The 25,748-nt window shown below is 48.4% G+C and overlaps 1 protein-coding gene across 1 annotated transcript in view; it reads right to left on the reverse strand.

Annotated features, from left to right (window-relative positions):
* CTNNBL1 (catenin beta like 1) overlaps window positions 1-25,724 on the reverse strand; it is a 56,285-nt gene extending 30,561 nt beyond the window's left edge. The window contains exons 1-10 of the mRNA XM_075438497.1: window positions 25,598-25,724; window positions 17,573-17,761; window positions 15,086-15,192; window positions 13,658-13,799; window positions 9,542-9,637; window positions 7,125-7,218; window positions 6,139-6,230; window positions 2,694-2,766; window positions 2,369-2,427; window positions 1,453-1,601 (exon numbers count right to left, since the gene is read on the reverse strand). Coding sequence (XP_075294612.1) covers window positions 1,453-1,601; window positions 2,369-2,427; window positions 2,694-2,766; window positions 6,139-6,230; window positions 7,125-7,218; window positions 9,542-9,637; window positions 13,658-13,799; window positions 15,086-15,192; window positions 17,573-17,761; window positions 25,598-25,627 — 1,031 coding nt within the window. The 5' untranslated portion in view covers window positions 25,628-25,724. The remainder of the gene's footprint in view (window positions 1-1,452; window positions 1,602-2,368; window positions 2,428-2,693; window positions 2,767-6,138; window positions 6,231-7,124; window positions 7,219-9,541; window positions 9,638-13,657; window positions 13,800-15,085; window positions 15,193-17,572; window positions 17,762-25,597) is intronic.
* Between the last annotated feature and the right edge of the window lie 24 nt (window positions 25,725-25,748).

Consider the following 25,748-nt stretch of genomic DNA (forward strand, 5'->3'; position numbering starts at 1 on the left):
CGCTCTGCCCAGCCTGGTGCCGCTCTCTCTGAAGGAGACGTGCAGCGCAGGACAAGTCAGGGCCAGAAGGGAGCTGGCTTGGGGATAAGACTCGGTCAGCTACCAACTCTCATTATCTGCTCCAACAGCCAGGTGAGGAGAACTTTGACTTTTCAACTTATCCGAACTAGATAAGCAGAATTTAAAAAAAAATTAAAAAAAAAAAAAATCTGTCAGCACAGTCTATGCTTACCAGACAACAGCAGTGATGTAAGCTTCTAGAAAATATTCCTTTCTTCCATCGTCACTTTACCAACCCCGTTCAGACTGTAGCCTAAGCCAGGTTCCTAAGCATCAAAGGGTTGAGGTCTTGGAAACCGCTTCCCCTAGACACAGCTGCTGCTGGCGCTTAAGCCATGCCTTGCCCCTGCTAACCCCTTCACAGCTACTGGAGGGGGAGAATGCATCCCGAGAGGAACTTTCCTCTTGCCATAATTTTCCAGCTGGGATCCTGGTACAGAGAATGGCAAACAGTAGAGTCCAAAAATGGGGAAAAAGCTATTAAAAATCCAAACACTGAGTCCCACCCACATGGCACAAGAACTCCAAGTAATTAGTTCTGCAAGGCTAGCTTAGCAGCTTACCACTCGAGGCAGAGGGAGGTTTCCCCCTCGTTCTTAGTTTTGGAGCTTTTCCTTAATTAGACTCAAGAAAACCCAGTGTTCCTATTTGAATAATCCACGTTTGGTTATTTATTCAGTTCCCTGCTGCTGCACATTACCCAGCCATGCACTGCAGGAATACATCAGTTCTTGTTGGCGTTTGCTAGCCCACCACCGCACGCAGCACACCGGGGAAAGCCCGACAGAGCCCCGCTGGGCCCAGGCCCGGGCTCTGGAGCAGCCAGCCAGCGCGGAACGCACAGCTCGGCGCCAGGCGAGGGAGTGAAAGTGAAGACAGAGCAGAGACGCCCTGGAGACTCACAGTGTGACAAAACACGTCACAAGAAGAAATGCATACTTGTGCCCATTTCACAAAAGCAATTTTTGTATCAACATCCACAAAAACTCACCAGCTGAGAGCACAGACAATACAGTGAATCTTGAACTGGGGAACAAAAGGAAAAACGTTTTCCCGAGAGACACCCAAAGGGTCTCTCTTACCCTCACAGGGGTCTTTCAAATCCTTAGAGGATTAGTGGCCTGACCTACAGCATTCTGTCACCCGGGTGCCTGCCACAGGGAGTTGCACTGCAGCCACTGTAGCAACCCCATTTCTCAGGAAACAAAGCTAAAGACAAAGAGCGGAGCTTGTACGTCTGAGCAGGTTCAACTCACACGCTGGAAAAAAAAGAAGTGGAAAACAGGCAAATATGTGAACACAGAAATTTTATAAGCAGAAAATCACAAATATCTAGCCAGAAGTGTTGGTACATCACAATTAGGCAAGAAAGTCACAAAGTCATCTGGGTACCTAAGCATCAGATTCATCAGCTGTAGACCCTCGCCTTTCAGGAAGCGGTCGCGATTGGAACTGAGCATTAGGCAGGAGCAAAGGGAGTCAAACAGGTTCTCCATCATTTCCTGTTCTTCTGCTGTACTGGGGTTGTGTCGTTTAAACACCTGCATGACAAAGAAAACAGAATTACCCCAAAATGGAGGGCTCAATTTGGTCCACACTGGTGCAGAGTATACATGAACGTTTCACACCGTGAACGTTTCACACCGTGAACGTTCAGCACACGCTATGCGTGAGCCTGCAGTCACCAGGGCAGCAGCGACACACCTCGCTGATGCATCCTCTCTGTAACTGCTGCCCTCCTGACTGTCCTGACCGCGCACCAACAGACTCCTGCTGGAAGGCAACGCGAGGCCTCCGAAGGGAAGGGCAGATTCACCGACTGCACAGTTCACAATGTGAATAAGCTGGTTACCAGAGAACTCCTAGGCGTAACACACACCTGAGGCCTGCCCTGCAGCACCCTCACCTACTGACAGCACTGCCTCGAGAAACAGCAGCGAACTAAGAACACATTACCTTCAGCTAGCTCAAATGGAGGCACAAAGCAGCCCAGTGCTTGGAGTGGAGAATACTGAAGATGGCCAAATTCTAACTCTACCTCCAACTTGCCATATAATTATAACAAAATAACCTAATTTCTGCGACCTTTACATTAACATCTGTAAAAAAGGGAGTAACCTCACTTACCGTGGATGATACACTTGCATGGAAGTTACTCAGGGAGTAAACCACCACTAAACATAAAGCACTGCTGTGCTTCAGCATGTACAGACCGCTGGGACAGCGCTACACCCAGAATCTGCTCCACCTCCTCACGCCCAGCCCGTGAGCCTCCCGACCGTAGCGAGGGCGTGTGTGAATTACTCACAGATAACTGCTGAAGCAGCACATCGATCCCATCCAGCTCCCCAAGCAATTCTCTGTTGTCTAGACGGAGGTGGGGGGGAAGGGAGAAAAGAGAGAGAAATATGAAGCTAACTGTCAGATTTTACAGCCATCTAACACTGATACATCAGCGAACAAAATCAATACGGCTTGACAGAGTACAAAAGCTGCAGAGAAAGAGAGGGCGCATGCGTATGCGAGAGCACACGCATGGCAAAGCGAAGCCGGAGGCAGAAGAGGGCTCTTGTGGTCTGAAAGAAGCCCAGATCCCACCCTAACAGGACGTCAATACCAGACACACGTCTCACCATCGTTATTCTGGAGCAAGATAGCCAGCACCTCACTGCAGTACAGCTTGTTGGCGTCGAAAGGCATCTTAGCCTGTTGGTGATGAAGGAACAAGGGACTCATCAGGGCACAGCTCTCTGCTTCATTGATTTGAAGAACACATTAATCAAACCACTGAACGTTATGAGCAACACTTCAACCAAAATACAACAGCAGTAATTTTGCAGGATGCCTCGGTGACAAAACAGCAATAATTCTCCCTGATTCCGGGGTGACAGGGTGTGGGCGGGGGAGGAGTGCGTGTGTATCTGTGTGTGCCCGTGCACGCACGTGTAGAAACTCAGCTCTGATCCTTCACGCTGTCCTACATAAGTAGGTTTGATCAAGTTGGCTCAGATCCCCTGAGAACAGTCTCCAGTTGTTTGCAACACGGAATCTCTTTCCTGTGATAGATTTTCCAATAATGTTACAGGAGTACAATGGGATCCTGGGGTGCATGAGGAGGAGTGTGGGCAGCAGGCGAGGGAGGGTCTCCTCCCCTTCTGCTCTGCCCTGGTGGGGCCCCATCCGCAGTGCTGTGTCCAGTGCTGGGCTCCCCACTTCAAGAAAGATGAGGAGCTACTGGAGAGAGTCCAGAGGAGGGCTGTCACCAAAAGCAGAATTTCAGAAAATACGTCACAGTAACATTAAACAGCAGCTGCCAGAGTTTTGCAGGAGGATCACAATGTCACAATCAGAAGAACATGAGATGGGTTTAGCCTGCACAGACACACAACTTTCATTTCATACATTCACTCCATACTGAAATATGCTTAAAAAAAAAAAATAATCATAACGAAACCAAAATGCAGAATTTGAAGGGAAAAAAAAAGTCCCTGAAGTGGGATTCTGAACTGGATACAGCGTTTTTGCATGCTGCCCAAGCTGCTTCGTTTACAGAAACAGATTAAATATTAAACAATCAGATAATAACACAAGCTGGTTTACTGAAGGAATTCATAACACAAACAAAACAATTTTAAAAATCATCAGTTACCAGCTATTTGCAGTCCCCGGTTTGAGAGGAAAAAAACCAGCAAGGTATAAGTACCAGGCTTGAAACACACCATTTGTCACCCACCATTTTTTCCCCAAATGCAGGACTGCCTGCAGCTTGACGGAGCGAACCCGCCTGCGCCAGGCTGCGCGTGGGCCAATTATCCCGCCCCGCCGCCAACGGAAAGGTCGCAAGACACAAGCACCACGCAGCACAAAATCGTGAAAGCAGGAAGATCCCTAATGCCACGGAGTATTGACTTTAAATAAAGCTGCTCATTCCCAGCCATGCCCAGGCACTCTGCAGGTGACAGTATTTCCAGCCACCCCGTCACAGCTCCGAGCAGTCAGTGGCACGAGGGGCGGCAGGCAGCAGCCGCTCGGTGCTGAGCAAGCGCTAGGAAATCACGCTCAGTTCTCTCAACGCTGCACACAACATCACCAAACCCTGCCTACGCTTGGAGAAGTGAGCTGCTATGCTCTCCCATCTGAGCTTTCCAAGGTGGGTCTGACAGTCAGAATAGCATTCTGCAACCTGAAACACTGTCAGAACACAGAAATTCACGCTGTGCTGCGTGCCAGATGTCCCCACCGACGCCTAGACAGAACCCAGATATTGAAACCCATCCCACAGACATTCTTCAGCCGCACAACGCTCTGCCCAGATGCTGAGATCCCGGCTTAATCCTTAACACATCTGTCAGGGCGAGAGATTCAAGACCAAGCGCTGCCAGTAGCGACAGCCCCTGGGTGAGGGTTTCATCAGCGCGCAGCTCCCCACGACAGCATCCAAGTGAGCAAAAGCCCTGCCTGCTCACGCACGCCCAAACCCTGACAAAGCTAACACGCGCCAGGGCAAAGGGAAGACACACTCAACACCGAGATTCGAGGGCCCTGAACCTTCATTTTCTGTGGCACTAGCCAGGGGAATCCACGTTGTGACTGTTCTGCTTTCCCAAGCCTTTCAGCCTTTCAGCTGCCAGAGTAATTACAAGACAGGCAGCAGACCTATACTCGGTACACACCCGCCTGGAATAAAATTAACTTCACTTTTCGTTTTTAAGCAAAAGGAATAGAATTATGTCACTACCTGTAGTGAGAAATTATAGGTTACTTCTGCTAACAAGATATGAGGGGCACAGAGGGGTATCTGCACACTTACAAAGCTGAGAGAGTATTTCTGGGATTCAGAGGCCTCCTACCCACACAGACATTTAGATGTGGAAGTGCTAACACCTTCCTAACAGGGTTAGGGAAAAGCCAGAATCAGTCCGCCAAATTTCTTTCGCTAGCTCTATAAGAGAGCTGAACTATCCATTCCTTTCCTACAGTATTTTTCAGGGAATATTTTGGCATCTTTTCACAGAAGACAGAGTTAAACTGTGTAACTCACTGCCACAGGATGTTAAGAATATCAGAAAAGTAATATTGAATTCAAAAGGCAATTAGATGAGTTCGAAGAAAAAGCCACTGCCAGCAGCAGTTAAACAAAGCCATCACTTGAAACTCAAAATAGTGTTAGACATGCAGAGGGTAAAGACGTAAAACAGTCTTTATTAGTTTCCCTGCTCACTGGTCAGCTTTTTACAGTCCCAGAGGTCTCGGCCATGGAGCAGAAATCCACCGTACAGGAATCACACGAACAGGAAAAGACACCTTCTACTGCAAGATGTTTACAACGTAAAGACAGGACAAAAGTGTGTCCATTTAAACTGAAACCACAGAGGAAACAAATCCCAAATTCTAACTTTTCGTCCTTAACTTGGCTTCTCCCACCCGCGCACACACGAAACCGGCTTACTGCAAGCAGCGTCCCGAGCTCGTGCTCACCGGTCTGCAGAAGGCGGGCGGGCGCTGGCGGAGCTGTAGCACTGCGGATGCTCCAGCTGGGAACGCGGCGCGGCTGCGGCGCCCGGGACGACCCCCGCAGCGGCTGCAGCCCGAGCGCCGCTTCGGAGCGCTCTGCAGGGAGCGGCTCTGCAGGAACGACCACAGCAGCCAGGACAGGACCAGGGATACGGTACCAAAAAGAAGTCCCACGGAAACAAGTAGAACCCACAGACATTCAGCAAGGCTCAACGTTACAGACACCCTTCCAGGCAAACACCACGAAAATGAGGGTACTTCTGCTCACAGACTTGCACCACGTTGTGTAGAGCTTCTTACGCATAAAGCCAACTCTTTCAATTTTGCTCGCTCATAATGAGTGAAAAGGGACTTACTTCCCAGTTTGAGGCGAGTTTTTAATTCACTGTACTGACAAACGTTAGAACCTGACAGATACCTATACAAACAGAAAGAGCCAATAATAAATCGCCTTGGGCCTTTAATACTGTGCCAAACACTGTCCCAAGCACACCAGCTTCCAGACCCGTGGCCTGTCCATTTTATTGTGATGTCTTCCAAACGACAACAGGAAAACAGGCTCACCTTCAGCCTCTTGAGCAGCCACTGCATGAGGCCCTGCTGCGCAGCTTCTGTGCACATCTCTGGTCGGAACTCTGCCATGTTCTCAACGATTGCTGAGAAGAAAGACCCAGGAAACCATGATTTTTCCCCACCCGCAGTTCAGCTCAGGCCACATCAACACTGCTTTGCCAGCTCCTTCCTAGGGCTGCACTGCTCTTCCAAAGTTACACCTTATTCCCAAAACCACCTTTTTTTTTTCCCCTCTGAGTGAGACTTCAGCTCAGGTCTATGATACTCTCTCAGTTTTCATATTGCCCTCACAGTCCATCCTCAGAGTGACACCAGCTCCCGCTGGAAGAAGCCTAAGATACCTTCCCTTTACTCCAGCAGCAATTCTCATGGCACAAAACTAAACTAACAACAACATTGGAAGTAAAAATTCCAAAACTCTGGCTTCCCGTCTCTCTCATTCTTCCAGTCCTCGGGAGATTCCAGTCCCAAACAACTGAAAGGAGTGGATGAAGGTCTAAATGCTGACAACACACTGCAAAGCAGTCACTGTGCTGTGCAAAGACCGGGGAACAGAGAGGTAACGATGTACTTATATGAAATACAGATGCTTTACTACCTGAAAGCTAAATATATTGCTAAGACAGAAACAGCCCTCGGAATGGAACAAGTAGAGCTCACAGATAAGCACACAGTACACACAGAGGCAGTGGAGCACTCCTCCTGGTGCCGTGCACGGTTTCACCCGTGTACCAGCACCCCCCTACTAATGGCTTCAGGAAGAGGCACCTTACCAGCAGCCACGCGACAGACGCTGGCTCAGGGGACGAGGCTCTGCTGTGAGCTAAAGCTGTGCTTGCACAAAAGCTGCACTAGGTCCTCTGCCCTCGTGTGGGCAGCTCAGGGGGAGGGAGGGAGGGACGGAAGGGGAGGAATAACCCACCCCCCCTCTGTACAAAACACAGGAGGAAGCGGGAGGCTGGGCAACAGCCACTTACCCAGCGTGTTGTGGACACCGTCAGCTTCCTCTTTCACACTTTCATCCAGGCGCTCTAAATTCTGGACCAACAGGGCCACGACCTGGCCCTCCACCTAAATCACCAGAGTCACGGGAAAGACAAAAATATAAGAAAGACAACTGAAAAAAGGAAGATGAATGAGTAAGGAAGGCAGGGGTTAATAAACACCAATAAGCCCTACTGAAAAATTGCGCCAGACATGATCAGAAGACATTAACAATCCTGCTCTAAAATCTCAGAGGAAGCGAAGGATCACCAACTAAATCTGACACTATGTTTGTCCTAATTAATTAAACAACTTTTGTGTTTTGGATTAAACAGAAAAACACCTGGAGGAAAACATGCACCTTGTCACAGTCTTATTTCCTGAACCAGCCTGATTGATTTATAATCCCTCGGAATTCTTAAGTGCGAGGCACCACGAAGCACCACGGACGCGGTAGCTGTCAGCTCCGCAAGCAGCTCCGCTTTCGACTGCTTACTGCTGGTCTGCCTGCACTTGTGTTATATCTTCCACCTTAACAGGCAGAAAAAGCTGAAGCAACAACGCTCAGACACGCAGGTTCAAATCCAAAAGCTGAATTATCACCAGCTGAAGCCTCGCATTTAAATCCTAGCAAGATGAATTTACCAAGGTGACTTCAGCAAGCGATCGAAACCCAGACAAATGGACAGTGGGAGCAGGAACCCACACTGCAGGTGGAGCCTCCTAACCAAAAAGCCAACACAAGGAGCACGCTTTCCAAGCTGCAGTTGGACAGAGTCCGGCTTGGCTTTGGCTAACTTTCCATTGTGGACATGAGCTTGGAAAAGTTAAACAAAATAACATTTCCAACTCAAACACTGTTAACTAGCTTTGGGCCCAGTGAACACATGGAAAAAATGCTTGCATCAGCTGCTGTGGAAGGCAGTGCAACAATCTTCACAGATACCCTACATTATACCCACTTTCTTTAAAAAAGAAGAAAAAAGTGTAACCTAAAAAGCAGCTATCTAATCATTTCTCCTACAATATACCTGACCTGTTTCCTTCAAAGAGAACAATAAAACCTTTTAAGACTTGGCTATTATCAGTGGGCTGGTGACAAGCAAAACAGAGAAAGAACTTTGCTTGATTTACTACCTCTCTGCACATTTTATAGAAAACATCTTCTCTAGCAGTTCCTCACTACCACTTCATTCAACCAGCAATCTTTCCACCAAGGCAGAGTAATTAAGAACAGGCCAGAGGCCATCGGGAGGAACTCGGCTCAGGCCACTGTCATTAACCTTTAGAAGGTAACCTTATAGTGACTGGACAAGAAGGATTGTAGGAAAACAAAGAGCAGCCAAACATAGCAAATAAAAGAAAACCTGTAATTCCACGCCTTTCAATTTCAACATAATAGTTACAGAACGAGACACAGCCAGAGTGATTCACAAACGCAGCACTTCTCTAGCAGAAGCCGCCCAAAGGTAGGAGAGACGTGGAAATCTCCAGTTTGGATGGGCATCATCTCTCTGGCAGGCTTCTGCTCGGTTCGGCACCCTCCTCCCGCAGCCGAGGAGCAGGGGGCATCCAGCGCAAACACCAGGAGAAGGGGAAGTCCACCCCGACGGAGGCCAAGAGGCACTCATGAGAGTTAACCAGGCAGGGAGCACCTAAGACTGAGTAACGCATCTTCTACTGCACGTAGATCATTTTCTGGGGTTGCTTAATGTCTGCACCAAACAGCATCATTACCTCTAATCTCTCCTCCACCCTTTATATGCATTAACTCCATTACACAAAAACTTCCACGTGTTTACTTCTTGTTAGGAAGGCGTAGCCTCACTGTAACAACCGATGTCCCAGTTCAAGCACAGATTTTTGGATTTGAAACAAGAGTTACTGGGTAGAAGACTACTGGTCTCCCATGCAAGAGGTTAGACTGAAAGATCACAACAGCCCTGCTGTCCTCCAAGTAACAGTCTGAGCCCTGCCACAAACCTCAGTTTTTCGTGTGTGATCAGAGGTCACCCTTCTCCGCAAGAAGGAAGAAAAATGCAAATCAAGCTCCTGTTTTCAACAGGACACTGTCCAAGTCACAAATACTACTGCATTCTCCCTCCCCGCACAAAAAAAAAAAATCTCCCAGTCTACACAAATTTTGCAATATGAGCATGTTCCTTCCAAAAAAGCAGTGGTCTAACAAGGTGCAAGCAAAACGTACTCCCCAAACTCTGGCATTCCATTAAAACCACCCATCGTGGTCCTCAGCAGAGCATTTCGGCTACAAGAGAGCAGGCTCCTGACCTGGCTAACCTCATCGTGGCGCTGGCAATACGGACAAGCACACAGTTCAGAGTATTCGCTGCTGTGCTGTGTAAGGCAGACATTGTTCAGGCACTGAAATCATCTGGAGTTTACTACTTACTAGAGCATCTATGAGGACTTCAGCTCCTTCTTCACTCTCATGGAGAGTATCTATATCAGTCAGTTCTTGAAGCAAGTCTACCACAGCTATGGAAACATGTGCTAGGCGTTAAGGACAACCAACCTCGAGGCAGACACTTCATACCAAAAGCAGATACCTGTACAGGAACACCAGAGCCAAGGGCACAGAGGCTCCTTCAGCAGACAGTCCTCATAAGCACCAAAACCAGGGAATTCTAACAATTAGGAAGGATAAAAATAATACATGTGATTGTGTGCTTACCATATGAGGCAATTTTACTGTTTCTTGGCGACACCTTTTTTCCGCCCCCCGAATCAAAATTGCTACAGTTGGTACAAGTAGGCACCACCTTGCACTGTCAAGATTGAATACAAGCAAAGAGAAATGAATTATAATAACCTGATTTGGGTATTCTGCTCACAGCGATACCCCTGCTAACCTGATACAGCACGCAACTAACAAGGCTGCTGCAGGAAGCAGGAGCCACCACTCACTCCTGCCCGGCCCAATTAGGGCAGCATGCTCCTCTAACCGCAGACCTCGCAGAACAGCACAGCTTCTGCCAGCCCAATTTTCACTCATTAACTCTGGGCTGCATAACACACGGTTCCCCTGACTGCTGCACAGCTCTCTTGTACGACAAGACGTATTCCACCTCATTAGACCCACTTTCCTATTCTCTCAGACATGCTGATCAATCTTGCCCGAGTCCCACTGGGGTAGAACAGGATATGCCGTTTTCTGCATGTCCTACGTAACAATTTTGTGATGAATCTCTTTAAAATGCACAGGCTAACAACCCGGGCTCCCAGTTCTCCTATTTGTGCATTCGCTCAGACGCACAAGCAGCAGCAGGAAAAGTATTTTCATGTATCTTTTCTTAGCAAGGTTTCAGTTGTGATTGATCTAGTTTCAGGAAAGACCGTAAGAGAGCTGCCTGTCCCAGTCCCAAGTTAACCTATGTCTAGGCGCTGCAGAAGATGTCTGTCAGGAAGACTACCACTCTCTTTATACTCTACAGCAATCCTTAACCAAGCCAAAGCTATCCGTATATTTTCTTGATGGGTAGATGTCACTTCCAGTTGCAAATGCCATCAGGAACCAAACAGAAGGCTCGTTTTTCCCCACCGGGCAGACAGCCACTCCCGCCTATACAGAAACATGGGCAAAGGTGCCAGGGTACAATTTTTAAAAGCAAGTTGGAGTGCAACTCAATAAACAAGTTAAGAGAAAATAACCTACTTTACATTTATTCTGCAAGGAATCAACTGCTAATTAACAAAATCTGAAGGAACAGGCCAAGAAGAACCTCATGAAGTTCAACAGATGTGAAGTCCTGCGCCTGGGAGGGAACCAGCCCCTGCGCTGGGGCTGGCTGGAGAGGTAACCTCTGCAGAAGAGAACCTGGAAGTTGTGGTGGACAAGTTCAAGGCGAGTCAGCAGCGTGGCACTGCAGCAACGAAGGCTAATCACAGACTGCAATGCACCACAAGAGCAAAACCAGCAGGTGAAGAGCAGGGACTCTTACCTGCTGCTTAGCACTCATCAGGCAACATGTAGAATGTTTTGTTCAGTTGTGGGCTCTCCCAGTAGAGAGACACCTTGACATACTGGACTCGGGAGAGTGGGGACCACTGAGGTGCTCAGGGGGCTAGGACATGATGTATGTGGCAAGACTGAGAGAACGGGCTTTGATCAACCCACAGAAGGGAAGGCTAAGGGAGGAACCAGCTGAAGACCACTGCTACCCACTCAGTGTCATAAAGACAACTGAGCCAGATTTTTCTGAGGCTGCACAGCGAAGAACTCTAGCAGTTAGAGGAGCTCATCTGGCAGGGCATTCCTGTCTAGGGAGCTTCTGTTGAGGCTTATGGTGAGCGTACAGTTGTCCTATAAAATTCAGGAGGCAGAAAAGCAAAATCTCACTTGAAGCTTTCCTGTCTTTCATGAATAAAATCTTGTCAGTGATCATCTTTCATTCACATGTTTTGTGTAAAACTGCATGAATCATTCAGCAGATTATTTGTTCCCCCCGGACATTGCTTTTGGCGCCTCGCATTAGCCCCTCAAGACACTACATCTATATCGCATCTGAAGAGCCACTGGTTTAGCTCTCTCCTTGAAGAGCTGATTTTTAAAATCTTTTTCCATTTGTTTCAACAAAAAACCATTAGAAAACTTGAGCTGTATCAATCGTTTCACGTCCAGCTGCTTCACATTGTTTCTATTCTGTACATAAGCAGCAGCAGCACAGTGAAGAGGCATTACCACAGCCTACGTCCTGCTTCCCACAGATCTGAAAACACCTCAGCAGTTTTATAACAAGAAATGTATTTTTCCCAAAATTGCAATTCACAGGACAAATTTCTACCCATAAACTAACTGACAGGCAAGTTGCAAACCAATTAAAAAGAGTTCACAGTGGAAATACTGACAAGTCCTTGACAGCAGCAGTGACCGTAGGACACAGCTTTTCATGGCTGAAAGGACAAAGCAAGCTGTTTTCCTCTGCACTCCAGCTATGAATCAGCTCTGATATCCCGGACAAAATCCCCACACTTCATATTTTCCTCATAAATGAGAAAATCAGTATTGGCTTTTAATGCCATGCACATAGTACACAAAAAGCCTGCAGTGTCCGACAGAAAAATAAGTAACGAAACTACGGTAGCCATGAAACTGGTTAGGCATGGTAGGTGTTTTCCACCGCACACAGCAAGTTGTTAACAAAGGCTTATTGAGAGTAATTTCCACCACACAGATAAGGAAAGCGGTGGCGTTTGCTGCTTTGCAGGGACCAGCATTCCACCGCATCGAGGGTCAGCTAGATACAAGTCAAAACAGCCGAACATGTAAGCTGTGCTTTCTAATATAAACCGGTGTGCAGTAAAATATTTATGTTTTGGTTTTATCTTCTGATCACTGCACCCACTTAGAAAGAATGAATTATGAATTCTTAATACATAGTACTATAAGGAAAAGTGCTAAAAAAGAAAACCAAGATCTGCGCATCAGACCACAACATTTAACAGTCCTTTTAACACTGCATATTTAAAAACACCTCAGAAAAGCTGGGAAGTATTATCTACTTCTTTACACATAAAGCAAAGAAGTAAAGAATAAATTACTTTCCTAAGGTCACGAATCAATGAAAAGGAAAAAAGAAAAGCCTGCCATAGTCCCAAGTCTAAGCTCAGCGCCCCTTCCACCGGGCTTCACCGCTCCCTCCATTCAATAACGTTTGTCAGGACACAGACACACGATCTCTCAAATCATGCCACAATTTTTCAGCTGAATCTACTGTAGGATATGTTACAAGCACTGCAGACTGAGCTCTCTTTTTGAAGACTGCACAATGGTAAGCCAGGCATAGTTCTATTTATCAGCTGACAGCTAAACATTAAGGCACCAGGACATTAAAAAAAAAAATTACACCGTTTTTGTTCAAAACTACTAAAATCTTTAACAGTATAGAAAGCAAACTCTCTCGGAGATGTGCTCAGATCTTCGGAGGAAGAAGAGACAGGCGCAAGCACTGACCGAGCATGGCAGCGTCTCTGGATATTTACGTCACCAGAGGGGTGACCCACAGCCTCAGGCTCTGAGCACACCAAATTAAAGGCAAGGACATACGAAGAATTTCTCACATTTACAAACTAAGGGGTAGCACTGTGATGAGCCAGTAGCAAACAGCTGAGAGCAGACAGCTCGGCTCTCGATAAAACGCGGTAAATCGGTTTCATTTTTACTGGGGGCTACTCCAAAGTTTGCGCGCAGTTCAAGGCTACAAGCTGCTACGCCCGTACCGTAGCTTTGTCTGTATTGTTCATCTGTTCACACTCTAACCCAGCCGCTCAAACTCAGATGAAAGGGTCATAAAACAAGAAAGCAGAATAACAGCACTGAAAAAAATCAGAATCAATATTACTTGAACAAAGCAGGCCTTCACAAGGAGAAATAAAAAAGACATAAATTGAGCGTGATGGGAAAGAAGAGAAAAACATACACAGGAGCCCGTGAAAGCAGGACATAAGAGATTACAGAACAGTCTGTAGCAAGCCTCTCACGTGAGAGCTGTTTCAACAACTGAAGGATATCTGTGTTGTCGTGTCCCAGCAGACCGAGGAGAGACTGCACAGCGTTCAGCTCCACCAGCAGGTGATACAGGTCTGGCATCGTCGCGATCACGTGCATTTCCTGAATGATGTCATTTAAATCCAGTTCGGACTCCATGAACCTGAGGCGAGACAAAAACTGCTTAATAAAAAGGCAAGAAGCACACCGACTGCGCCCAGTGGAGACAGCCCTTTTCAGAACAGAGACCACCACCTGCCAGGAGACCCCAGGTCAGCCTTGTCACCCCAGCTGCACAGGGCCCCAGCACTTCCGATCCTCCGCGTCACGCCAGTGTCACTGAGCCCAGAACCCCAGAGCCAGTCTGTGCCTGCCCCTTGAAGTTTAATCACGTAGTAGCATAAATCTTCCTACTATATCATTTACATGGAGTAAACCAGCACATTTGTTCCAATTCTGCAAATCAGTTAGAACTAAAAAAAAAAAAAACATAAAAATCAAGAGGTTGTAGCTACACACGGAAAAAACCCTGCACGTTTTCTGGAGCGATGCACCTTCCCTAGCTACCACATATTAGTATGTGGGTTGTACTAGTCTGAAGTAAAGTCCACGAAAAGAACAGCAAACTGGACAAAAAATAATGGCATTCAAGTGTAGGAAGAAATTCATTTAATGCGAATAACAAAACTCCACGAAAGGAGGAAGAGGCTCACTAGAACTGCAAACAGAGACGCACAGAGCCTGGCTTCCAGACCCCATCCAGCCGTTTTGCTCACCACAGCACCTGAAAGCTCCATAATATGAAATTATCTTCTTCCCACACAGATTGCTCAGTGCATATCCGAGTCCAATACCTTCACACAAAACGATGGCATGAAATCTTTAATTATCTGGAAAGCAAAACTCACCAGTGCAGGGTCTCGACCTTTCAGCCCACCCCCCAGCGCCTACCACCTGCCTGTCAGTAAGGAAGAGACCCCTGCTCGGAAACAGCGCGGAGCAGGAGCCCCCTGAACGCAGGGGACCGCAGCGGGGCTGGTGGCCCTGCGATGCCGGCCGCCACCAGGACTGACGCGGGGAGAGCTCGCTAGGGCTCACTGTTGAGAACCAAGCCCCTTCAGTGCCCAAACCAAAATTAACAGAACTTTGCTGAAATTCTGCACTCCCAAAGTCAAAACAGCATAAACCTAACTGGGACTGTTCTCTGCATTGCCAATCACTCCCTTCGCGCTGCCAGCCATACACCGGCCCCCACCAGAGCCTCGACAATGCCATTTTTAATTAACAAAGTTAGTTTCAAACACAATTTAGCAGAACTACACGACAATAACTGCAGTTACATAAGCCTTGTGTAACCGAAAGCGCCTGTATATTTAAGAAATTGATTTAGGGCTGAAACATAAAATCAAAGGAAAAAGGGCAATAGAGAGGGACTGGGCATAATCTCACTTCTCTGGATTGTCGGGAAACTTGATCCGCAGCTCCTGGTTTTTGTAAGATCTCTTCTCAAAGGTGAGAATCATCTTCTTCACTGAACTTTCATCCAAAGGCTCCTCCTACCCAAATCGGAAAGGGCAGAAAACAGAGCTTAGCACTGGGATGGTTCTAACAATTCCCCTGCAAAACGCAAAAGAGTGAGTGCAGTGACGCGACGAGAGCGTGGCTGGGCCCAGCACCTGCAGGAACCAACGGCCGCCCCGGACGCCTCGCCGCAGAACGCTGCCAGAACTCCTACCCGCTGCCTTTCCTTCACCGATTTACTCCAGCGCTGACCCGAGCAAGCTGGGTTTTTGTAAAGCAGGGGCTTACCAACAGAAGGTTCTTTGGAAAAGCACCAGAGGAGCTTCCCTACGCTTTCTGGAAGCCAGTACCAGTGACAAAAACCCAACAGATTTGCAGTGGCTCATCTTCCCCGAGCTGTTCTTTTCAGCGTGTATTGAGGCTTTTTGCTTCTTACACATTACAGTAAATTTGCATTAGCAGTTTACGCTCATGGGTAGTTTCTTTCCATAAGCCCATTGTGCTCTTTCTTTTTGTAAGTCTACATTTAACCGCCCTGCGTTTATGTTCTTTTGTGTTCTCCTCGCTCGGATAAGCTTTCACTTCTATCTTAAAGTCTTTTTCTAAAGAAAAAAAAATAATCAATATTTTACTCCAGCACTTCCTTTTTATTTCTGAAATTCTTCTGTTTCTCAGTTGGCATTACACATTTACTGTACACCAGTCGTACAACTTTTGTTACCTCCCTGACACCTACCAACACGATTCTGCTATTTCCCTTGTTTCACGATTTTAATACACTTCTTTTAATAAGACATTGATGATACAAATTTTTTTTGTGTAACCTCTTCCCTCTCCTCTATTTGACTATGTCACAATCACTATTTAAGAGAAGTTCTCAAAACGAAAAACAAATCAGACCCCTTCACATCTTAAGCCAAGTTTTGTGTCCCATCTCCTGTTCAGATGAAATGAAGAGTGGCTTCTGGTGTGGAAGATTCTCTGTTTAGTGACTCTGTGCAGCAGTCTTGTACAAGGCAGAAAATTTCGCTTTCTTCAGTAAACTCCATGACAATAACAGCACCAACCCAAGCCTTCCCTTATCATTGGCTTTCCCACGGTCTCACAACCAGCCCGCCTTAGCACCATCCCACTCCTCTCATCAACACTACAGTGCCCACCCCACGCTCTTCCTGCCATGGGATTCCAGCCCACAGAGATGCTGCCGCACACGCTGACGCTGCTTCCCTCGGTTGCATTTGCTTCTTTGCTTTCTCTAACATATATCACTACAATATCTGCATTAGGATCGGCTTTGTAGCTTGTATTTAATTTGCATTCAATACCACACTGTCCTACAGATTAGCTTCCTTCCATCAAATTTACTGGTACAAAGCGCATTTTGATGGCACTTATGTTAACTGCATTCCAAGATAATAAACAGAGATTCTGACTCTATAGAAACCTTGGACTTCCAGCCCTGAAAATGCCGGGATGGAAGAACTCCACTCGACAAAGACAAGGGGCTCGTACACTGCGGGAGCCCCAAGACTCAACCCAGTCGAGAGGACTTTTGGCTACATCCCTTCATCCGCGCTGGAGCTCAAATGCTACAGAAATCCTGCATTATCTTTCTCCGCTACCAGCAACAACCGCAACGGCAACAGCTCAACATCAAAAAACAAGGGAGATCTTCAGAGACAAATGCTGGCAATGCTGTATACAAAGGACAATGATATTTTACAAACCCACACGATTCTGCAGTGGTGCATATCACTTGGTTTCTTATCAGACAGGACACCAGCAGCAGGAAGCAAATATCTTCTAGATTTATACCAATCCATGTGTCACATTTATAAAGTGATCTTTTCCCTGGCCCTTGGCAGAAAGGCCAATGCTGCATCGGATTTCTGTCTCCAAGGCTTGAAATCATTTACCCTTGACAGCTGCTACCCCCCTCCTCTGACCCAAGACCTTTCTTGTACAGAAGAATGTTTGTTTATTTGCTGCTGCTGCACAGCTACAAAGAGGGGGAGAGCGGGAGAAGCAGCATGGCTGGGGATACTGATGAGAGTAATAGAATTAGGAAACCGTCAAGAATACAGAAACTATTTCCTAAAAATATATGCTGGAAGTTGATGTGGGTATTCTCAGCCTAAAACAGAGATTAGGCTTGAAAGCTTTCCCTTCCCCCTCCCTTTTGCCCCCCCCCCCATTTAAACCTTCAGAGGAGATCTTTGAGAAGCCCCGGCTGAAATTAATGAACACCCTGCAGGGCAGGAGAGTAAAAGCACAACCTTGAGCTGTACGAGCCATGTGAAAACCCCCAGTTAGTCTCATCATCTACATGGTAAGAAATGGAAATCACAGAGAAGTGATTTAATGTTTGCCTGTTTCCCACTGCCTCCCCTTTCCCACAGGACACCAATGATTTACTTCCTCCTCTTCCTCTTCTCCATCCCTCTCAATTATCTGAAGAAGTTTCTTCTTCTCGTCATCAGTTTCTTCCAGCGCAACGGACTCCTCTTCCCTGTGACGACTGTGCTCGCGTGCACTAGCTTGCTTCCGACGTGCTTTGATTTCTTCTTCCTCTTCATCACGGGGTCTTTTTGTCCCTCTGTTGGGCTAAAGTCAGAGAAATAAGGTGAATGAATACCAGTCTTTGGTGACCCTTGCAGGCCAGAATACCAATATTACAAGACACACTGACAAAATTCTTACAAGCTAAAACGTTTGCTTACACAACGCTTAACAACTCCGAAAACTGGAAAGGAAATTAATTTAGCGGAGTGGAACATCACCTGAGCAGATGAACTGCTCTGCCAAGAGCTGCGTCAACATCCTACCTCGTTTGATCTATGAGCACGATTCATGGGACAACATCTCCAGAGGCAGCAGAGATCAGTATCGCAAAGACAAGCAGTGGCCGAACGGAACCGCTGGCTGGCTGCACAGCTGGCCCTCTCAAGGCTCCGGAATCAGCTAAGTCAGCTGAGACAACCTCACATTTTACAGACACAAGACCAATATGCTCAAGCAGATAGCAGTGAAAAGATAATTTTTCACCCACCCAGTATACAAGATTACACTGAATTCTTGTGTCAGTATTGTTGCTTGCTGCAGTTCTGCAGGGGCTTGGCAACAGATTAAGCAGTGCCCATACCTTTACAGTTTGCTTGGAACAACATCTTATTTTATTCCACATTTTCTATTCAGCTGTCAAAATTAAAGGTAATTTGCCAGGGACAAGAAAAAGTCTATTAACTGTAACCCCATGTTTTAACTTAGGCAAAAAGGGATGAAAGCATTTGCGATAGAAGGAAAAACTCTCTCTTCAAAAACTACAAGGATATTAAATTTTGTGTCTCATGTTTTTGAAGGACATCGAAGCTGGAACAGCGGTATTTCATGCTCTATAACTACAGCAAAACAAAGCTTAATTCTTTACTATTTCCTGTGTGCTAAGAACAGTGAAAACGATAAGGAAAACATTTTTACTTTCTATCAGCTGCTCAAGTCGCCTGGTAGATGATTTCGTAACCCCGTCAGGTCTAGCATTTGTCCAGTCCATCCCACAAAACATTACCTGGCACGAAGACTCCACTCTGCTGCTTTGTGGGACCCTTTGTCTAAAATCATAAAAGTCACATCATGCTTTCGTGAACGTAAGAGCTGCTTTTCAACTGAGATTTGGATTCTCCTCCGGCTGATTCAAAGAAAGCAAGCCAGCTGCAGAGGGAATAGGTGACAGTGTCATCCTCCTGCCAGGCCCAGCACGAGCGCTGGCACCAAGGTGGGAAGCTCCAGCTCCCCAGCAGGTTGGGAACTTTTGGTCCCCTGAGGGCAATAAATCTTCCGGGCTCACAAGGCAGCCCCGCTGCGATTCAATTACGATGCGCATGCTGCAGACCAGCTAGGGCTGCTTCTCTGCAGAACCCAGGAGCATTTGCGTATTTCTTTATTTTCTTATAAATAAGAAGCTAGCAAATGAAATATCTGCTCTCAAGAAAACTCTGCTTTCAGGAGAGATGTAAAAAAAAAAAAAAAGACCCCCCCAAAAAGCACTTGAAGCATTAACTACAATGAGAAGTAAACTGGACAGCAGACCGACCGAGATCACGCTGTCTTCAGGGTTACCGTGTTGTCACCGCTGAGCAATATGCAGAATCAAGTTTCCCCGACAACATATTAGCACAAATCAAAGCTCTAGATGCTTGCTCCCAGCTAGACCTATTCAAACTCGATTATCTGTCTCCTTTTCCCCTCCATCTTCTCTGCTGTTTCCATTACGGCTAGCACATTCCTGACCTCAAACTCTTCTGCAGCGCTCCCATGCACTTCTAACGCAGTTACTCAGCTCATAACCCAACAGCTGTGAAGCAGCAGCATACCTGGAGATAGCTGGAAAGCAAAAATCTATTTGCTTGGAGGGTTTTGTGGGTTTGGGTTTTTTTGGTTGCTGGCTATTTTTTTAAAGCAGATTCCTATTACTTATCTTCTAGGTACATTAAAATAAAATTCCACATAGATCCATTTGGAAAGGAATGTTTCATTGTCAACAAGCAATAATTCAAACCCTCCCCCAGCAATTAGCAACCCAAGGAAAGAAAAAGAAAAAAGGTGCTCTTCTAAATGACATAATCTAAGCAAAAAAAACCGGTAAACACATTTTCCTTGCTCAGTGCCCTTAATGGCACACAGGCCTCCGTCCTTCCTCCGTCCTTCCATTCACTCCTCGACAATGTCCCATTCATCCTAAACCACCTTCAACAGATTAATGTTACACACACAGATACAGAAGCTAGTGACATAAGAAGTCCCAAAATTTACAGCAAAAAGCCCTGCAAGATTTGCCTTGGATGTTCCTAATTTAGGGAGCCAGAATCTCATTCCTCACTCTCCTTTCTAAACACTAAAAAAGGCACCAAACCCTCAGTGAGACTGCAGCTGTGACGAGGGACCGCGGGAGCCGGCGGTCTGGCAGATGCAAAGTAACCACGGGCAGGGACTGTGCACCAGAAGAAAACCTGAATTAAAACGCCATCACGAAACCAACCCCCTTTCCTCCGAGTACACAATCCTTGGTATCAGAATTTACACCCTGTTTCAATCGCAGTTATTTCATCCTTTTTGTATTTATGCATTGTTGGGGGGGAGGAATCTTCTATAACACATCACAGAAATCATTATGATAAATTATGGAAGTGCCCCGTGTGCAATTATTAACGCTGCCAACATGCTGGCAATAGGCAGTAATTGAATTCCCGGGCAAACGCGATTAAGCGGGCATTAAGGTTTTTCCTTTCGTTATTGATGATATGCAAAACCTTACTCAGAACATTGCGGTTCTCCAACCAGCACTATTAAAAACTAAGAAATCAAGGCGTAAATGAAACACCCGGGCTTCTGCTCATTTCACAAGAGCTGCACAGTCACGAACAGCTGACGATTTAAGGCCAGCATTAGCTTCTGTTCATTGATTTTCATCTCTGGTTTGCGTTTGTGTTTTCTGCAGGACCGCTACCAGCCACCAAGCAGTCAGCACGCGCACTGCTGCACCGAGACGGGCATCTTGCTAAGCAAACACAGGCATCGTGTCCAAACACACTCATTTAAATCATTTCACAGCCTCACACACATCTACACAAGATTTGCCTTTCTGGTAGCAAAGTTAATCACTTGATAAATAAAATGTGGGGTTTGCTAAGGTGCATTTGGCAAGAAGATGGAATTCACTAGAAAATGCAGAAGAAAAGCATTTTTAAATTGTTTTGTTAGTTAAGCCTACTTTTGTTCCTCTTGAATGCAGTGCATTCACAGTAATTTATTCAGAAAGCATTTTCATTTAAATCTAACACTGATATCACCACACAAAGAAAAACTATAAAAGGGCTTAAAAAAAGCTGACGTTTATAAAACACAATAAAGTAAACAAAAGCTGGTGACTGGCAAAGGGAGAATTCTCTTCCTGTCTGTCTCCCAGCGCTGAGCCGTGCTTGCTTCGGACGCTGACCCACCCGGGGGTGACACACCGGACGCGGGTCCTCGCCGGGCCCGGCCACCACCGCAGAGCCTGCCCTGGGCGCGGGCGGCAGGAACGGCAGCGCCCGCGCCGTCCGCGTGCAGGTGGGACCTACCCCCGGAACCACGGGGCAGCCGCCGGCCCGGGGCCCTGCCCGGCCTCGCTCTGCGCAGCGGCCGCACACCAGGGTCGCACTCAGTGCAACCCGACATGTCAGCTAGGCCCCGACGGCGTCCAGCCTGCTCCAAACGTCAGGAAGCTTTACAGGAGCCTCAGTAATGGAGTTTCACATTACTAAGACATCTGCTTTGTAGGTAACCTTGTTATTGTGGGGCTCAGCAATTATTTGTTCATGAAATCTGAAATCAATCTTCCTAAGTGACGCAGCTTCCTTCGCGACCACATCTCAGCCGGCTGCAGCCTGCTCCGAAGAGCCACCGCAGGAAGCTACGCGTCAGCTGTCAGTTTAGGACTGACAGCAAGCCCTAGATCTCCAGAGGTGTCTTCACTCACTTCTTAATTTCGTTTCCAACATTTGTGATCAGCCAGGCTGCTCTCCATCTTGCTTTTTGTTGTTCTTTCTTCTTGAAGCACGACACTTCTAGATGGTCCGGGATCTGAGCGTTACAACCTGGAAGAACGGCTACCAGGAAAACGCAGACGCCTCAGGAAGTCCCCCGAGCTCCAAACTCACACAAACTGAGGCCAATGAAATCAAAGACGCACACTGTACCTACACGGACACGGGTTATTACTTGCAGAGAGGATCAACGCCGTCCCCCCGGACTCGCTCACGAGGCCCCACGCGCCCCGAGGAGCACGGCCACCGGGACCCGCACGGGCAGGCGCAGGGCAGGGACCCTCCCTGGCAGACTCGTACACAGACTCTGCTTCCGTGGCCAGAAGCGACACGTCGCGAAGTAAAGCGAAGATTCACCCGCTGCCCCGCCAGCACGAGTGCTGCAGGGGGGCCGGCACCCCCAGGAGCCCAGCCCAGCGCCGGAGCCGGCTCCTCGGTTTAACCCGCAGCAGGACAAGAGCCGCCGGGGTCACTGGGCTGCAAGCGGTCACAGCCCGCCCGGCTGAGCCGCCTCTGCATCAGGGGCTTCCGCTGCCCTGCAAACCACAGCAAGTCAGGCAGAAACCAGCACGTACCTCCAGCGACACGCAGAGACCCACCCCTACAAACTGCGCTCAACCCGTTCAAACGACGAGGAGATCGCCCAGCTCGGTGGAGCCGGACCTTATCCCATTATTTACTGCTTCTTTTGTGATTTGATTTTACTAATATCCCATTAAAAAATTAGCAATTTGTAATGATCACTCACAGTGGTGAAATCTGCATTTAATGAGAATTAAAATAATCTCCCTTATTCCCTCCCAAGACAATTGGAAGAGATCTCTGAAAAGAATCGGAGTTGGCTTTATCCCCCTAATTACCCTCGGTAATCAGAGACCAGACCCCGAGGATCGGGGCACAGCCTTTCTGGGCAGAACAGCAGCAATATTTAATCATCAGTTCAGACCATCTGCAACTGTTTTGCAGCAACACATAAAGTTTATGGATTCCTGAGCTTTGTATAAACTGCCAGGTGCTGTTTAATCGTATTTTTTGTAGCAAGAGGTTCCTTTTCGCACTCTGACAGACCCTTCGTGCTGAATTGGTGGCACAGTGCCTGAAATCTTCCACGCCAAGCTTGGCACTGAGGGAGAACATCTTCTTGATTAAGCAAGGGCACAGATTAGGCATTTAGAGGAGACACACTCAAAACAATGTAAGAGAAAAGCAATTATTTTGGGTCGTGCTGAGGGAAGCTGCGCAGACCAACTCATCTGCAGCAGGAGATTAAAACCAGGCGGTGGAGGTGCGTGCCACCCATCATCCAGCCCAGCCGCCCGCACCAGAGCTGGAGCCAGCCCGCTCCGCAGCCCCGCGCAGGGCAGCGCCCGGACCTGCGCTCCAGCGAACATCACCGCACCGGGCAGAAAACCGGAGCCGGCCGGGAGCTGTGGTACGAGCCACCGGCCGTGCCCCCGCCACCCGCAGCCACCCGTCAGCGGGGTACGGCAGGCAGCCTGCGGCAACGCTCGCTCCACTTACCCACCACGCACAAGCCAGCCCCCCCTCTGCGGCACAGGCACGACACAGGTCTGATTATTCTGAATCTTACATGTTCAGTGTACAAGAACGTACATTTCAAATACGATCGGGAGAGCCCCTGCTTCGCCCGCGCCTGCGAGAGCCACGGCAGAGGCCGAGCCCGCGCAGCAGGGGAGGCAGAGAAACCTGTTGTTTCCATCTTGTGTTTCTATCTCTCAGCCAGAAGCGCCCTCACAGAAGGGAATCTCATTTTCTCAAAAGCAGAGCTATTTATCTGCCTCCTGCTCCTCCAGCCCTTTCACCTGTAGTCACCATTTTATCTAATTCTGGAGGTCTGAATGCAGTGACACTGAAATGCAGCACTTGCTCCGAAGCCTCATCTCATCTGCCGGCACAGGAACCATCTGTATTCAGGCGAGAGACCAGAAGAGCACAGAGCCAGGACAAACCCTTCAGGAGCAATTTCAGCTGTTGGCTGAAAGCTGCAGAATGCCGTTTCCTGCAGCTAAGAATAATTTCAGCAGCAAGAAAAGAAATTAAAATTGTAATACCCAGCAGCTCAGCAGCGTTTCTCTACCTCCAGCCCCCGCGGAACGCAGCCCCACGTTGTCATAAGCAATTACCCTGATCGCGGCACGGAAAGCTCATCCTGCAGAAAGCTGTACAAAATCCAAGGGATCAGCGCCAAGCGGACGCGCGCTTTCCTCCAGAGCAGAAGGGAATCCTGTGGGCTTCTCATTTTCAGAGCAAGAGAAAAACAAACAAAAACTCAAACTAGGACACCGTTAAAAAATTACAACCAACAGAAGCTCAGCACAGGTTGACCTTTCTGCGCCTCAGGTGTAAACTGCACCGCAGAACAAGCGAAGGACAGCGTCATCAACCAGAGCTGAGGCGGAGAAGGCCAAAGAATTAAAGGAACATTACGGGAACATGAGAAATTATCATTCTAATCTGACAGGGCAAAATTACGAGAAAAAGCAATAGGCAGAGCAATACGGCAGCAGGGCAGATCTCAGAACGGCCGGACCACGCTGCCAGCACCGCACAGACGGATGAGGCAGGAAGGAGCTGACAGACAGACAGAGCAACCCACAGACGAACAGGTCCCCAAGCCGAATCGAGGGGTCGTCCAGTGCAGTTCTCATAGAAAGACTGTCCTTACAGCCACACTCCAGAGCAGCCTGATACCACTGGGAAAAGAAGATGGGAAGAGAAGACGGGGAATTTCTCAAACCCAAAGGTAATTTTCCTTCTTTCCCTGTGCATCTCAAAATAACACCCTCGGAGTACAGACGTGTATTGAACAGCAGGATGCTCTTCTCGCCTCTGAACAGAGCACGTGCAGTGCTTCCACAGAATAACGCACACCAGGACGGCGCACAGGAAGGAATCCCACAAAGAATCCCGTTTTCTGAACAAAGCGGTAGATCAAGGCAGGTAACTCCCACACTCAGCTGCTTACAGGGTCGATAACGTCTTTTCTTACCCACTGATTCAGCAGGGAAAGGCCACCACTACAGTTTACCAGTTTACCTACGAATTAAAGTACAAGTCAACACTCTCATGGGCACAAACCACAGCGGAAGTACCAAAACGTGACTGCAAATCAGTGCCCTCGTCCCCCAACCCAGAGGGGACCACGCTAACCCCACTGTCGCGACAGAAAACACACGATTTACCGCATCTGCTCATAAACCGGCCTCCAGACAAGAAGTCAGCAACAACCACACGCCAAGGGCACAGAAACGCTCACAAGATAAAAACAAACTTTTACAAATAAATGAACTTTTTCAAAAGGCTTTGGTAAAAATCAAATTTAAAGGGTTTTGTAACGGAACGGGCAGAAAAAAGCAAGAGAACGCGCGTCACGAAGCAAGCCCGGGCCTCCCTTCGGGGACGGGGGCCCGCGAGGCACCGGGCCGGGCCCGTCCGTGCAGGAAGCGGCACCACCGCGTTCCCGAAGAGCCCCGGTACGCGGCTCCCACTGGGACACCGCTTCTCCGTGGGCGGGCGAGGCCCTGGGGGCTGGCGACGCTGTGGCCGGGTCCGTGGGAGGCCACCGAGGGCGGCCGGGCCCGGGCCGCAGCCGGGGCTGGCGGGGCTCGAGGCCCGGAGCGACCGCGGGCGGGGGTCGGGGGCAGCTCCGCGCTGAAGGCCGGGGGCCGCGGCCTCCGCGCCCCCGCCCGGCCCGGCCCCAGCGGGGCTGCGGGAAGGCCCGGGCCTGCACCCCGCGCACCGAGCGCTCCCACGGGCGCGGCGGCCGGCGCAGGCCCCGCGGGAGCAGCCGGGCCCCGCCGCCCTGATAGGCCCCCAGGGCCGCCGCGGGGCCGCTCACCTGGTAGCTGAGCAGCTCGCCCACGTCCATGGCACCGACTGGGCCCCGCCACCGGGAAACTGTCGCCAAAGACCGGGACCGCGCGACACCGTGCCGTAAGGCAGGGAGCGCGGGAGAGCCAGGAGGGCGCCACTCTGCCGGAAAGCGAGGC

Source organism: Opisthocomus hoazin, chromosome 18 (genome assembly GCF_030867145.1).
Source record: "Opisthocomus hoazin isolate bOpiHoa1 chromosome 18, bOpiHoa1.hap1, whole genome shotgun sequence".
In the NCBI taxonomy this organism is placed as follows: domain Eukaryota; kingdom Metazoa; phylum Chordata; class Aves; order Opisthocomiformes; family Opisthocomidae; genus Opisthocomus; species Opisthocomus hoazin.